Source organism: Pollachius pollachius (assembly GCF_949987615.1).
Source record: "Pollachius pollachius genome assembly, chromosome: 20".
Lineage (NCBI taxonomy): Eukaryota > Metazoa > Chordata > Actinopteri > Gadiformes > Gadidae > Pollachius > Pollachius pollachius.
This window is the reverse complement of record NC_136953.1, coordinates 2,104,611-2,121,426: the sequence shown is the minus strand read 5'-3', so window position 1 is coordinate 2,121,426 and position 16,816 is coordinate 2,104,611. Positions and strand designations below refer to the sequence as shown.

The 16,816-nt window shown below is 42.9% G+C and overlaps 1 protein-coding gene across 1 annotated transcript in view; it reads right to left on the bottom strand.

The window, feature by feature from the left end:
* clasp1a (cytoplasmic linker associated protein 1a) overlaps nt 1–16,816 on the bottom strand; it is a 133,555-nt gene that overhangs the window by 68,007 nt on the left and 48,732 nt on the right. Inside the window, exons 13-19 of the mRNA XM_079757971.1 lie at nt 13,051–13,186; nt 10,118–10,188; nt 9,942–10,001; nt 4,868–4,945; nt 4,343–4,510; nt 3,361–3,407; nt 2,956–3,129 (exon numbers count right to left, since the gene is read on the bottom strand). Coding sequence (XP_079614097.1) covers nt 2,956–3,129; nt 3,361–3,407; nt 4,343–4,510; nt 4,868–4,945; nt 9,942–10,001; nt 10,118–10,188; nt 13,051–13,186 — 734 coding nt within the window. The remainder of the gene's footprint in view (nt 1–2,955; nt 3,130–3,360; nt 3,408–4,342; nt 4,511–4,867; nt 4,946–9,941; nt 10,002–10,117; nt 10,189–13,050; nt 13,187–16,816) is intronic.

Sequence of the window (16,816 nt, the reverse complement as noted above, 5' to 3'; positions counted from 1 at the left end):
GAGAGGGAGAGAGAGAGAGAGAGAGAGAAGGGAGAGAGAGAGAGAGAGAGAGAGAGAGAGAAAGGGCGAGGGAGAGGGAGAGGGAGAGAGAGAGAGAGAGAGAGAGAGAGAGAGAGAGAGGGGGGGGGAGAGGGAGGGGGAGAGGGAGAGAGAAAAAGAGAGAGAGAGAGAGAGCGAGGGGGGGAGAGAGAGAGAGGGAGGGAGAGAGAGAGAGAGGTAAAGTAAGCAAGATAGTGAGGAGATAAGAGGCGGGAGACAAAAAGAGGGGGAGAGAAAGAGATATAGACAGATGGAGGAAGTGAAAGTGAGAGAGATAGACCACGAGGGACACAGCAAGAGAGGAGGGAGGGAGAGAGTTGGATATCACAAGTTAGATGAACCAGTAGTTCTCATCACAGACTGTAACCACCACCTCCACAGCCTGGGAGAGTGATGCTGGAGAACACAGAGGGATGAGGAAGACCTGGATGAGGGAGGGAAAGAGAGACAGCGAGTGAGAGAGGGAGAAAAGGAACACACAGAGGATGAAACGGACGAGGCCCAATAGAGGATGTAGTATAGAATACTATACGTTTGTGTGTCCTGGATTCAGTGGTGGAGATGGTTTTATTGACTTTCATGTGCTTTACCCTGACTGTTCAGGAACAATATCACTGACTGAAATCCGCCCGCTGGCAGGTCACCCACATAACACGTCATCAAACCAGCCCGTTCCCGCCATTCAACCCTTTTACACAGACGTCCGATGAGTCGGCTCTGTTACTACCGTACCACTGGCAGTCGTAAAGATCTGCAGAAAGGGAGCGCTTGATTCGTCCATTTGGCGGCTTACCACATTGTGACGTCAAAGAAATAGAAAACTGGAGTCCTTAGGTGACAAAGGGAAATAGTAGGTTCCCAAAGTTTGTAGAGAATAATAAAGAAAGAAACAAAGAATAAAACCTAAGAAGAACAATAGTTGAGCGCTGCATGCAGCACTCACCTAAATATACGAAGTGATTCCGAGCTAATCTGAACATTTTAAAATTTGAATGGAGTCTCTAGGTGACAAATTGTGGAAGGAGTAGTTTCCCAAAGTTTGTAGAGAATAATAATGGAGAAAGAAGGAACAAATCCTAAGGAGAACAATAGGTGAGTGTTGCATGCAGCACTCACCTAATAAGGAAAGCGATACAAATAAGAGAAAGACAGATAGCAATAAGAAAAGAGAGATAAAACAATCAAAGATAAGAAAAAAGAGGAAGTGATGGAAAGAAAGGAAAAAAGAAATTAGAAAATGAAAAAAGAAAGAAAGACATACATAAATACAAAAATAAAGAGAAAGAGAGAGAATAATTAGAGAGACAGTAAGAAAAAAGTAAATGATGTAAAGAAAACAACAACCCAAAAATGTAAAAGGTTAAATAAAACATTGGGAACAGTTCTCTATACGAGCATGACATTGGCCTTGGTTTGTTGGTGTGAGGGACAGAGGTGGACACAGCCGTTCAGAGCTGGCATAGGGAACCATGCAGACAGCCCATGCAGTCACCGACAGAACCCACAACTACTTAGGGAGGAGAGGAGAGAAAAGTACCACACATTAAGACAGGGCCAGGAGAGAGGGGTCAGGTGTGTGAGAAGACACACATCTGATGCACAAACACTCAAACACACTTGGCTCTGAATAGCGGTGCAGACTGTGAACTTGGACATCCATTAAACAAACACACCGAACACAGATCTTACCATCCAGTCTACCGGGCGTGCCATCTTTTGGGCATTTTAAGAAATGCATGGAAGCAGAGAGGAAGAGGAGGAGAGGTGTAGAAGTAGACATTAGTAGCAATATTAATATCGACGGTATGAAGAGTGTGGATGCCGGAAATTCCCATTAGTTCAACGTCGTTATGAGGTCGAACAGAGTATATTACTGATTCACAGTTGGAGAAGAACATTAGAGAAGCACAGGAGGTTGGCAGATGAGAATATAAGATACCTTTTGACGTGCGTGAACAACGCCAACATTTGAGGGAGAGAACTCGTTCCTCACTTTGACAGAAAAGGTTCTCAAAGTGGCAGCACTAAGCGCCAGCATGTTTCATGACTCTGGAAGCTCTTCAGGGTGTGCTGGTCCATGTCTGTTCCTGCTGAAGGGACACTTTAATGGCCCTCTTGTGATAGTTCATTGATGTTTAATCCATCATAAAGGACAGCAGTTTTCAGCAAGAAATAGACATTGAAAAATATCAACTGCAGTCTATTTTTTAGGGAGCAGGCTGTAGTACAAACTGTTGGGGTAACGGCGCCTGCTAGGGGAAATGTCACCACACAAGACTGATCGGCATTATGATGTTTGCACTGTGATGTTAGCACTGTGATGTTAGCACTGTGATGTTAGCCCTGTGATGTTAGCACTGTGAAGCTGGCATTCTTCTCATTGGCCCCTTCTTTTTAAGACTGTATAAGAGGGTTGGTATAAACCTAAACCATCGAGAAATTTAGACAATACATCACTTTTATTGCTCATATTTATCTTATTCAACCAACCCCAACCACCACATATTAGTAGTATCAGAGTGGTTTGTCCAATGTTATCGACGGTGGACCTAGACAAGCAAGCTGTTTTTTGTATCAAAGTGTTGTGTACTGATTTCAGTGCAGGGTGTGACGCAGACTGATGCAGGTGTGATGTCATCAAGCAGTGACTGAAAAACACAAATCAACCTCTTGATGTGTTGACATTCACCACTTTGATGGAGCATGTTCCTTCGGCCAACCAAAGGTCAGTTGGTGACACCATGTAGAGCTTAAATTTAAGCACTAAAACCTCTAGAAGCGTTCCATTGTTAAGCAACAGTTCTAGAACATTCTAGAACGCTGCAAGGGGTTGACTACCGCTTCACTCTTCCTTTAATTGTACTCAGGAAGGAGGATTGGGGAGAGACAGAGAGATGGGCATGATGGGTAATTTACCTAGCGACGCGTAGGAGCCAGGGGGCAGGGCTGCTGCCGAATTGAAGGGGGAGGAGGAGGAAGGGGTGGTTGAGAGGCGGGACTTGGCGGTGGAGGCTGCGTTGACATCAACGTCGCTACGGGAACGCTGCAGCGAGCTGGGCGTGCTCGGGGCTCTGGTGCTCACCAGCTTACCTGTCGCCGCACAGTAGAGAGAAGACTCATGGTCACATACAGCGGCACACAAGCGCCAGGGGACACATACACAGACATATGACACACACACACACACACACACACACACACACACACACACACAGATAAAACCGTCACAGACACGACACTGATAGCCAGGTCATTGATTGGTTTCGATTGAAGACAGTCAACAGAGTGAAGTGTCAGAGCGACATGGAAGAGATGACTTACTCCTTGTCATGCTTCCTCCGATGACACTCTTCACAGAGAGAGGGCGACTAGAGGGGCAGGAGAAAGAAATGAAGTAAGATTTCGGCCAAAAGGTTACCTCTCTGTTCCCTCCCTATGTTTCACTCACCTAGCATCAAATGGCAAACTTGCAGCACCTCTACGTTAATTTTCATTTCTAAAGGGCGTCAAAAGCGGGCGCAGACCAAAAGGCCTCTGGACACCATTGGATAGGCCCTTAACCAATCAAAGCAACAAAACGGGCCACACAGCACTGAGAATATTCAATATTTCTTCTTTCTCCCAGGCTAACGTTTCACCTCCATCCAGAAGTCGGGCTATGACCATGCTGTATGTGAGAAGGTGATTGACATGCAGGAAGGATTCCCAGATTAGAGATCTACCCTGGTCGGTCAGAGAGGAGCCAGGAGCAGTCCAAAATCCCTTATTGTCTCAAACAGAAGCAGGCGCTCAGTCCACCAGAACAGCTATCCTCCAAGAGCATTTCACTTACTAATAGCTGACAGGTGGCTAGGCATTTTTTACACAACTACACTCAATTAAAGCTTTTTAATCTTACCCAAAGGAACGTAAAATAACAAGCAAACAACACGGACTAGAACTAGCTAAGTTTTTAAAAGCTAGTGTATTAAAAACATATGGATATCACGGAATAGAACTATCTAAACTTTTAAATTGAGTGTATTTAAAACATATAGATGTAACAAGATATAACACAAAAGAATGCATTTGTTTTCTTTTTTTTCTCTTTTCTATGCCTATGTTTGCTCACAATACCTTTTTAACTCCCTAACCCTAACCCTAACTCTTGATATCTCTTAATCATGCATGCAAACTGTGATGTCCACCCAACAACATTGTCTTGCCCAAAGTTCCTCCAGGAATCTGACCAGCACCCCTCCCTGTCCAACCGATGTCCCTATGAGCTCAAGATCACTCAATAAACAGGTTGTTGTTTCAGTACTTCAGGCTCTCCTGCGAGGAGGACGAAGAGCGGTCCGACTGGGGGAGGGACACGATGCTGTCGGAGCCCTTCAGGTGGGACTGGAGAGCCTTCTGATAGGACGATTCCAGGGCCTGGAACAAATGCTCCGCCTCCCGGCTGTAGTGGCCATGGAAGCCCCAATAGCATCTGTCCGGCAGTAGTGAGGAAGAAAAACGCGGGAGAGAGAGAGACGTAAGGGGTGGAAAATAAAGACATAGGTTGAAAATAAATCCATTTATGCTACTAGTCAAATTGATAACTGGAGGAATTGTTCAATTCATTCAGAAATATTAATGAATGATTGATGAAGTTCAGTATATTACTGTAAAATGCCTAAGAGTATTGAATCAGGATATGTGCATACAAAACTTTTTTTGCTGAATCTTGTACATTTTACATCCTTGTGTTTGAGAAAGAAAAAAAAAGTCTTAGACTCTGCAACTCACATATGTATGAACTTTAGATGATGGACCATATTAACACCAACCAATAAGCGGGACTTACCTCCTAGCGATGTAGCGAGCTTCAGAGTCTGCGTCGTGGATGCCTTTCCGGATGGTCTCGGTCAGGACGGCCACGTGTCTGGGGTAGTAGGGGAACATGGTGATGAGGCTGATGCGAACACCGAGCCAAGCACACTCAGGCAGGGAACCACAGAGAACCAGGGACACTTTCTGGGAACGGGTCAAAGAGGGCGAGGGGGAGCAATCGGGAAAAACCTGACGCATAGAGTGTGCAAAAGCGTGAAATTGCAGTGAAGGAGGAGGATTTAGTCTTCTTCTTAGATACAAACGCATCCTCTTCTCCCGCGGCCCACAAAGAATGAAGAGAGCACACTGTGCCACAGGCCTTTTAAACCGCTGTTGGTTGTACTGTGGCCATGGTTACCAAATAACCCCTAATGATGATGGCTATTCTGATGCTGACAGCGCCGTACCGGGGCTCATCAATTCACACCAACCTCATCAGCCAATCGGTGGAGCTAGAAGGCAGTAAAGCAAAATGCCATCATGGGATAGGCTGGCTGCTTCCATCTATTCAGCATGTGTGCAACCAAGCGTGAAGACTTCAAAACAACAAGCCACTCGCCGCTCCCACCCACCCAGCCACAAACTACAGTTGGTATTTAGTTACTTTCAAACATACCATCAAGTCCTGCTATTCTCCTGCTATACTCCTGATGAGCCGTATGAGTGAAGAATATCCTGAAATTGGTATCCTGAAAAGCACCTGAAAAAAAGATTACCCCTGAGGTTGTATTGTCTCTGTAAACGTACTTTAGTAGAAATTGTTTAATTGTATGTCTATGTGTTTAATGCTAACTTATTAACTTATAGGGCCCTATCTTGCATCCAGCGCAATTTACTTTCTACACTGACGCATGTATCGTTGCTAGTTTGCAACTGGCGCATAGCGTTCTTTTCCCTCCACCGCCACGCGTCGGTAAATTAAGGAATCTTGCGCTCCAAGGGGCGGTTCGGCGAAAGGAGGAGGCGTGTTCTGGCGCAAACGTTCCCTGGTGCTATTTTGCAGTTTCAGAAAACAATTCCGCCACCAACCAGGAAATACCTGGTTTAAAGTCAGTGGCGCGTTGTTCAGATGCTATTTTAAGGGCGCATGCTTAATGTTGCTTGTGCACCTCGCGCATACACTCTTCTGTCATCTACCTAGCCACACATTCTTGGTAAATTATTTGGGAAAGAACAGCTGATACAGCGGTAATAAGTTGTACTTTTAAATCAATGCATCTGCAAACACTGTTCAGCATCAACCTGGTCTCACAGGAATCCCTGAAATGATCACGGACGCTTAACTCAAAATCTGTGGAATCCTCACGGAAACATGCCAATTTCCGTGATATGGCCACGGATTTTGCTCCAATGCAAGTTGATGACACTCATATTCCATGGCACACACACAGATCCCCGTTTCAATGAATGGGTCGACCACAGGTGCTTAACTCAAAATCCGTGGTGGCCTCACAGAATCACTTAAATTGTCCGTGATATGCCAACAGAATTTGCTCCAATGCAAGTTAATGATGCAAGTTACTCATATTCCGTGGCACACACACACAGATCCCCGTCTCAACGACCGAGTCAACCTGGTCTCACAGGGATCCGTGAAATGACCATAGCCTACATATATATATATGAATGAAATTCATATTGACGGTATGGCACTATATCCCTGTTCTCGCCCATGCACCCACCTTGAATTTAATAGACAATTTTAGTTGCTTCAAGGAGGTCTGGTGGTCCCTGTATATAATAAATAAATAAATAAATAAATAAATAAATAAACATCTATATATAACGAAATTAATAAATATCTATAAATATGTATGTATATATATATATACATTTATACATAGACCTATATATTTATTTATTTTGTTGCTTCGAGGAGGTGTGGTGGTCTCTGTATATAATAAATAAATAAATAAATAGGTATGTATATACCTATTTACATACATACATATTTATATTTATTTATTTATTATATACGGAGACCACCAGACCTCCTCGAAGCAACGAAAGTGGTCGATTATATTCAAGAAGGGCCAGCGAGAATAGGGATATAGTCCCATACCGTCAATATGAATTTCATTCATTTCCAAGAGGAAATGAATGGTCAGAGACAGATCTCGATATAACAATAATTTATATCGATGTAACGAGAAAGGATGTAATGATAACGCCAAGAAAATAAAGGCTACATGGTTATAATAATTTAAATATAATTAACTTATAAAGCGTATAACTAGACAACGAGACGATCTAGTTGTGGGCAAGCAGAGGCTGCATTTTAACCGAATTCGGCCTATAACCTTATACATATAAAAGTCTAACTCTATATGTCCAATGTATGATATGCTGTAGGCCTACGTATAGGCTAGTTTTTTTATATTATAAATATTTAAATATTGTCATGCCTGAACCACATTCCCCATAGAAAAAGTACACTGTTTTACAACTCTCTTTGTTGATTGGATTGATGGAAGTGGATTTACAATGGTCAGATACAGATCTTGTTATAACGATAATAGCTACATGGTCTACTACTAATTAATTCAATATTAAACCAATGCATTTCAATCTGGAGATTATTTTCGACTTCAGAAGGGGTGGCGGGCTGGGCAGGATTCGTCAAAACAACAATCCTATGTTCATGTTATATGCAGAATATTCTGAACAAAGCCCCGAACATATTGATTCTAGATTCCTGTGATTGGAGCGGGATGCTTTGATGAGGAACATTAATGTACACAATGTATGCACCGTTCACTTTGCAAACGACTTCAAACATCTTTGCTCCATACCACGTTAATGACGTTAAGGGAGGCAACTGAGTTGCCGTCAATTGTGTTGTTTTTGTCGTAAACTAGGGTCCGCTGACTAGGAAATGGAAGGACACCTTGGAATATCTTTCCATTTTACGCAGTACAGACTAGTAAATTTTACAGTGGCGCATTGCATTCACATCACAAAAAAAATAAAATCAGGTTATCTCGTAATTATGACATAAAGAGCTCATAATTATGGGAAAATATCTCATAATGACGAGATCTTTATGTCCTAATTACGAGATCTTTATCTTTCTCATAATTACGAGATAGTTATCTCATAATTACGAGATCTTTATGTCATAATTACGAGATAATTATCGCATAATTACGATATATGTGGCTCGTAATTATAAGATAGTTATCTCGTAATTACACATCAGAATCCACATGTGGTTCAGTTGATTGTTTTCACTCCAGATTCGGAGTTTGCGGTTCAATAGATCATCAGTGAAACATTGTTGCGACACAAATGACTCCTCTAGCTAAATGTAGTAACCTAGGGAACCAGCTACAACCTTGTTTTCATCCAAACGAGCCATATTTAAGGATCGGTGAATTGCATTGGTTTCTATGAGCCGTCGGCTTTCAGCCGCGAGTTTAGGGACCGTCTGCAAAGTGCAAAACTGAAAACGACCACAATGGTTAAATTTCAATAGCTTCGCCATTATTGACTCTAGAGCCCCAAAACGTGTTCCATATAGGCATGTTCTCTATATGGTCTAATTACAACCTTTAGTTTTGAAAAATATATCTCTTCTTATTTTTGAGGATTTTTTATTGGGCAAAAAATTCAATAGCGTCGCCATTTCTGACTCTGTAGCCCCAAAACTTGTCCCAGATAGTCATGGCCTCTATATGGTCTTACTACAACCTATAGCTTTGAAAAATATATCTCAACTTTTTTTTATTTTTTTATTTACCAACAATTTCAAAAGCGTCGCCATTATTAACTCTAGACCCCAAAACGTGTTCCATATAGGGATGGCCTCTATAATGGTCTTAGTGCAACCATTAGTTTTGAAAAATATATCTGTTCTTATTTTTGAGGAATTTCTATTCGGCAAAAATGTCAATGCCCATTTTTTGTTAGCAACAATTTCAATAGGGTTGCCACTAATTGATTATAGAGCCCCATAACTTGTTCCATAGAGGCATGGCCTCTATATGGTCTTACTACAACCTTTAGTTTTGAAAAATATATCTCTTCTTATTTTTGAGGAATTTTTATTTAGCAACAATTTCAAAAGCGTTGCCATTATTGACTCTAGAGCCCCAAAACTGGTTCCATAGAGGCTTGGGCTCATTATGGTCCTACTACAACCTTTGGTTTGGAAAAATATGGGCCATGCCTATATCGAACAAGTTTTGGGGCTCTAGAGTTAATAATAGGGACGCTATTGAAATTGTTGCAAAATAGAAAATCCTTTAAAATAAGGAGAGATATATTTTTCAAAACTAAAGATTGTAGTAAGAACATATAGAGGCAATGACTATATATATACTATAGGTCTTATCATAACCCTTAAAGTACACATCATACAATAAATTACAATACATTAGTTCACAGATGCACGGGTATAGAAAATGTTTATTTATTTATTATTATTTACAGTTAGCTGAACATTATAGGGTCCCGGCCTTCCACTCCCTGTTTTCTCAGTAAAACACAGAAATCAACTACATTTGCCCCAGTGTTTGTTATACGTGAAATGAAGCAAAAAATACACTCTATTTCTCCGGTAACGCAGTCGCTTGCGACACCTTTTTTTCTTTGTCATTTCTTCTATTTGTCTCTAACTCATGCTCCAATCTTTCATCCATCGATGCTTCGGATGTTGTGGATGATACGGAATATATGATGCATCGTTGAAGATCGTTGAACATTTCAGATGAACGCAATGAGTTCTCCCTGTTCTGCCTCTGTGCTGCGATCAATCCAAAACAAACTAGAGTGACAGCGGCCGCACTTGTCTCTTGCGAACTTAGACCCAACGTCATATTGCGTCCCTTGCAATGCCGCCCCCTAAACCCCCCGTTGATTCTACTGATGTCGGAACGACATCACACTATATAGTGATTCACCCTATAAAGCTACAAGTGTGAATAACTCTCAGGGTCGAACCTCCTGATATACAAATGCGGTGAAAAATGCAGAGGACATGTGTGAAAACGGCTATAGATGGCCATCCATACACATGGTTTGTGGGAATGTGTATGTGTTCAGCTTACCTCTCCAGTGTGTTGGTGGGCCACTCCAGCAACATGAGCTCCAGGAACTCATAACAGCGTCTGGTGGGGGAAGAACACCAGAGGCTACATGTGAACTTTGCTCTCAACGACAAGGCACTCAATCTACATCTCTACCGAGATGTACATCGACAGAAGGGTACAAGGGCACAGCTTACCTTCGGACAGCCACAGACTTGGATGTGCAGTTACTGGTGATGATGAGGATGAGCCGTGCGTAGTGTGTGTGCTGGAAGAGGAAGAAGACATGACATGCGATCACTTCGCCAGTTCTCTCTCTATCGCTGGGATAGATCTTAAATGGTATAATATTCCCCTAGCATTATGGAATATGTTGGGGTCCACTAGAAGCCTTCTAATGGTAGAAGTCAATAATGGTTTAATAGTTATGGCATGTCATGATGATGAATGATATTTTGCACACTACAACAAAAAGTACCTGGCAACGTGTAAATACAGTTTCTTATCAGTTATCAATGATAGCAAGTTACTTTTTATGATAGCAACACATGGACAAGATGATATAAAAAAAGCAGAAAATTGTATTTTTTTCAAAGAACTTTGGGATGTGAGGTCTTCTCTTTAAAATATGGGGTCAGTCTCATTAGTAATGAATGCACAGAGAAGGATTCACAAATGTATTTTGTGATTTATATTAGTGCTGTCAAGCGATTAAAATATTTAATCGCGATTAATCGCATTAATGTCATTGTTAAGTCGCGATTAATCCCGATTAATCACACATTTTTTTCTATTCTAAATATCCCTTGATTTCGCTAGCCTTTTAGTGAGATCAGAGAGTGTTGAGAAGGACAGTAATAAAATATATTTAGTAAGATGGATATAAGAAGAGGGACCCGCAGTGAATTCAACCCGGTCCACTTGACATCGGGTAGGTGCATGACAGTGGTACCGTAAAACTTCAATAGCCCAGGCTTTTATTTGTTTCAATCACTGAACTTTCGAACAAAACTCTTGCTCAGCAAAGATGGGAAATACTATAACACTTATTATTTAAACCAGTATGAATATTCCTACCGTACGTAGGCCTATACACATTACCAGGCTTTCGAATAACACCCACACACACACATGGTGGCGGAGTGTTAATCGGGAGAGTCGGGAGAATTCCCGGTGGGCCGTTAACGTTTCGGGGCTGTAGGGCTGATTACTGCGGGATAACAATATTGCGTTTATAAAAGTTCCTTGCAGCACCGTCCGGCAGCCTGAGCTCTGCACCCGCAACCTCTCACTCACTCAACAGCCGAAACACTCACAAGCTGTCAACGTCGCAACCAAGTCGATTTTGTCTAAAGGGGAGTAACTGAGCGGCCCCTCCCGAAGTTGTACAGCCCAGGTGGGCCTTGAACTGCGATTGGTCAGAAAGACATAACAGCTAATGACAACATTGAACTCTCGCGCCATGCTTGTTGTTTTGTTTCCGGTGTAGCTAGATCCAGTATTGTGTTGTAGTTTTTCTAACGTGACTAGTTGTTGCTAGACAGCAGGTGAAAAAACGACAACGTTTTGCCAAGCCAAAAGAGCGTTAATCGCGCAATAAAAAAATGAACGCCGTTAAAATTGGTTTGCGTTAAACTGCCAGCACTCATTTATATATAAACTACTCTCTTCTCACAAATACATTTCAATGCACACAAAAATGGATAACGGTATGTATAAATGTAAAATAAATCCATAAACAGAAATAAGTTTCACTAACACATTTCTGATCCACACACAAATGTCTCTTGTTTTAAATAAATGTAATATAAATTCATAAATATATGAATTAAAAAAATATTTGCAATTTTCATCAAAAATGTTTGGATGTTGTTACATTTATATACAAACGGTTAAACTTGAATTTACAAGACGCTTTTCATTTGTGAACTTGTTTGCATTTGTGTGTGAACTTGTCTGTATTTATATGTGGATTTTTGAGACTCCTGACGTGGCTGGATTCACAAATGCATTTTTTTCAACAAGGAACTCTGTAGCCAATCAGATGCCTCCCTCGTTTTCAGCCAATCACATGACTGCAGTGACTGGGCTTTTAGATTGTCGGTGCCATTAAAGTAGCATTAATAATCGTTTACTACTTTAACGGCACCGACAATCCCAAAACCCAGTCAAAACTACATGGAAAAAGTGTGTAGTTGAAAACGTGACGCAGCTTTTACTTCTTCGCCACGTAGAGATTGTTATGTACGATCATTCAAAAACCCCATGTTATTTCCCGTAGACATTTGACCGAGGGAAACGGGAGGCTCGGAGGCTGAACTTTTTCTTCAAAAGTTGGGACTGCAGTATATTTATGGATTTATTTAAAACAAGACACATTTGTGTGTGGATCAGAAATGTGTTTGTGAAATTTATTTTTGTTTAGGGATTTATTTTACATTTATACATACCGATATCCATTTGTGTGTGCATTGAAATGTATTTGTGAGAAGAGAGTAATTTATGAATAAATCACAAAATACATTTGTGAATCCTTCACTGTGCATTTATTATTAATGAGACTGTTCTGACCTCATATTAAAAAAGCGGCAGGCGAAGGGCTTGCCACCTAGCCTTGCAGATAGGCTGCATTAGGTCTAGTGCCTGGCACGTGTAGAACAATTCCACATGCGCCAAAACCGCTTCAGAAACACACACAGTAAACTTGACGCAGGTCTGTGTTGCTGTGTGGTACAAACCAGTACTGGGTTGTGTAAAAAATTACGTAACATGAATTTTTAGTGAAAGCATTATGCATAAGGTGAGCAGGAAGTAAAGTTGGATCATGGAATTGCTGGGGGACCACAGGGGGTGAGACAGACTGAACCCTGAGGGTGTACCCCCGGGGTGAGACAGACTAAACCCTGAGAGTGCACCCCCGGGGTTGAAAGGGACTGAACCCTGAGTGTGTACCCCTGGGGTGAGACGGACTAATCCCTGAATGTGTGTACCCCCAGGGTGAGAAAGACTAAACCCTGAGTGTGAACCCCCGGATTGAGACAGACTGAACCCTGAGGGTGTAACCGGGGTGTGACAGACTGAACCCTGATGGTGTACCCGGGGTGTGACAGACTGAACCCTGATGGTGTACCTTGAGGATGATGCGGATGGCGGCCACCCCAGACGTGGCCATGATCTTGGCGCTGTTGGGCACCAGATTGAGGAGTGTGGGCATGATGCTCTCCGCGCAGTGGTCAAATTTGTTGCCTAGCAACGTTGACAGGTACCTGGAGAGATGGGAAGCACATGGGAGAAAGTTGATTGAGGTTGTTGTTGTTAAACAATAGGAAAGACTTGTGTGTTTAACAGGATGCTAAAGAATGAGAGAAAATCGGTTTGTTATGGGAAGTTAAGGAAAAGGAAGCAACGGTTGGTAAAGGAGGTTAAAAGAGGGGGGGGAAAAGAGGAGACACAAGTAGAGAGGAAGAGTAAAGAAAAAGGGAGAAATTATAACTGCATACATCCATCCATTCATCCATGCATTGGCCGACTGACAGGGAGAACTAATGCATCTGGGTTCTAGTTCATCATCCTCACAGCTCTGCTCATTAACTAAAGTCAATGGAGGCGAGAGTGGTCAAATGCTCAACTTGCTTAATGTATAATGTGTTTATGCATTGTGGAACAGTACGAGTTGATACAAATTTGGAGCTAATTTCTAACTTCACTCCCAATCTCAACAACATAAATCTAAAATAGTGGCACTTTTAGAAGCCAACAAGCACACACCCACCCTACGTACACACATGCGTCCTCACATGTAGGGTGGGCTTTTAAGGGCATGCCCTCATAAATTTGATAAAACCAACACACACACACACACACACACAGGTACGCACACACACACACTTGCATCGCCCAAAAAGTCCTTGTATGTTAAAGGTCCCATGGCATGAAAATCTCACTATGAGTTTTTTTTAACATTAATATGAGTTCCCCTAGCCTGCCTATGGTCCCCCAGTGGCTAAAACTTGTGTTCGGTGTAAAACGAGCACTAGGTGTCCTGCTCGCCTTTCAAAAATTGGAAGCTCAAGTGGCTGATTTGGAATGTGGCCCCATATGTTGTCATAAGGGGCCAAGCTACCTCCCCTTTCTCTGCCTTGCCCACCCAGAGTATTTGGCCCACCAATGAGACAATGAGCTACGACCTTGTGAGCGCCACATGTGTGTGTGTGTGTGTGTGATTACAGACACTGTAACGCAAGTGTCCTGGACCCTATTCGTCGCTGTTTTTATGCCGAAGCTTTTATTTTATCGAGCTGTCTTTATTTGTTAGTACTTCCGGTCGGATCAGAAGTGGCTATTCCGGAAGGGATTCCGCTGACTACTGAGTTACATTAACACTATAGAAATCACATCTTCTACCATCCTAGTCTTGCTAGCTGTATGATCGCAATGTTTGTAGGTACTGCAGCTTGTTAGTTCCTTAGCTACGCTTCAGCAGCATTATTTTGGTTATTGGATCATCAATTTGTACCATTTTATATGGCGCCAGCTATGTTTTCCATATCTGTTCATTGCCTGTGGAGAGATACAGCAAAGCTCCAACTTTCGTGCACTTAGTTATTGCAATATGTTATATTGTGTTTTTGCATTTTGAGTGCATCCAGTTTTGTAACTGATATATATTTATGTTTGTGTTTCAGTTTCACTCTTTGAATTTAAGTAAACCTTCCTAATCGGCACCATGCGTCTTGGAGTTATTCATTATCAATTAGTTTAGCTGAACTGGATAGTGGGATTGCTGATCAGATCCACCCAGACCAATACAGCAAGTGTTGTACAGTTCTTTGTTATTTGGATAACCGTTCTGCTGTTGGTGTCATGGCGCATAACACGTTGGTTCTCTGACGTCTCTCGTATTTCCACAACGAGACTGTAGTGGGGGTTATCTCAGCCATCGTTGAGCCCCGCTGCCCGCCACCCACTGCTGCGAGGCACAACCACCGCAAAGCACCACCGCCCGGCATCGGGCAGCGCGCGGTTCAGTCTACTTCAGATTACATACTACACACTGTCCTATCACACCTGGACAAGAGTAAGGGGAAAGTGTTGAACTATGTGAGACTAGTATTTATTGACTATAGTTCAGCCTTTAATCCTTCCCTCCACCCTCATCAAAAAGCTCAGGAGCCTGGGGCTGAACGACGCCCTCTGCAGGTGGATCCTGGACTTTTTAACAGAGAGACCTCAGGTGGTGAAAGCAGGCCGGCACACCTCATCCTCCCTCACCCTCAACACAGGGGCCACCCAGGGCTGTGTTCTGTCCCCTCTGCTGTACTCCCTGTACACACACGATTGTGCAGCCACCGCAGACTCAAATACCATCATTAAGTTTGCTGACGACACCGTAGTGGTAGGCCTAATCCGCAACAACAATGAGACAGCCTACCTGGAGGAGGTGAGGTGCCTGACACAATGGTGTCAGAAAAACAATCTCCACCTCAACGCAAGCAAGACTAAGGAGATGCTGGTGGACTTTGGGAGGACGCAGGTGTGGGACTACACTCCTTTATCCATAAATGTGACCCCTGTGGAGAGGGTGGATACATTTAAGTACCTTGGTGTCCAGATCACTGATGATCTGACTTGGTCTACCCACCTGGACACCGTGGTAAAGAAAGCCAGACAGAGACTGTTCCATCTCAGGAGGCTGAAGAAATTCAGAGCATCCAAACCAGTCCTACAGAGCTTCTACACCTGCACCATTGAGAGCATGCTGACTGGGAACATCACTGCTTGGTATGGGAACACCACCATGCAGGAAAGTAAGGCTCTGCACAAAGTGGTGCGTTCAGCTGAGCGTACCATAGGGGGGCAACTCCCTAATCGAGGAGACATTTATATCAAGTGGTGCAAGGGAAGAACCACCAGCGTACTGAAAGACCCCAGCCATCCAGGCTACGGACTATTCTCTCTGCTCCGCTCAGGGAATAGATACTGCTCACTGGCAGCAAAAACTGAGAGACTCAGGAAGAGTTTCTACCCCCAAGCTGTCAGGTGTCTAAATGGCACTGATCAAGCCCTTTTGAGCAACTGCACTTATATATTCATATTTATTTATGTAATCCCCTTTATTCCTATGTGCAATAACCCCCTGAAATCTTGAATGTATTTGCTGTTTTGTTATGTTTGTTATGTGTCTATTTAGCAACGAGCCGACTGTGAACATTTCACTGCAATGTATTGTGTATGTGACATATAAATTCTGAATCTGAATCTGATTGATGTGGCAGTGGAAAAACCAGAGACGTCGGAGAACCCGACGCAGTCGTTTGTGATTCATAATATCGTCTGGAGGCGCACAAAGCTTTTGGCTGTGATAATATGTATTATATGATATGTAGGCCTATTAGGCTATATGATATTATTTAGATATAGAGCTCCAGGACTGTAACGCAAGTGTTGTAAGCCTACTATTCTTTATTTGGATAACCGTTCTGCTGTTGGTGTTATGGCGGATAACACGTCAGATTCTCGTCTCTGGTATTTCCACAACGAGATTCGCAGTGGGGGTTATCTCAGCCATGGTTGAGAAGGTATTGGGGGAAAGGAACTTTGGCTTTGACTCCCTGAAGTACATGAACCAAGACATGGAGGAGAAAGGGATTGTTGCCGGCGATTGTCTCCCGCTTGAGCCCCGCTTCCCGCTGTCCGGTGCCGAGGGACCACCTCCTTGGCGTTGCCCGCTGCCCGCTGCAGGAGGCGGTGGTGCCTAAGCGCTGCCAAAGCGGGCAGCGCGGTCAACAATCGCTGGCAACAATCTCTTTCTCCTCCATGTCGTCGTTTAGTCTACTTCAGATTGATGTGGACGTGGAAGAACCAGAGACATCGGAGAACCCGACGCAGTTGTTTGA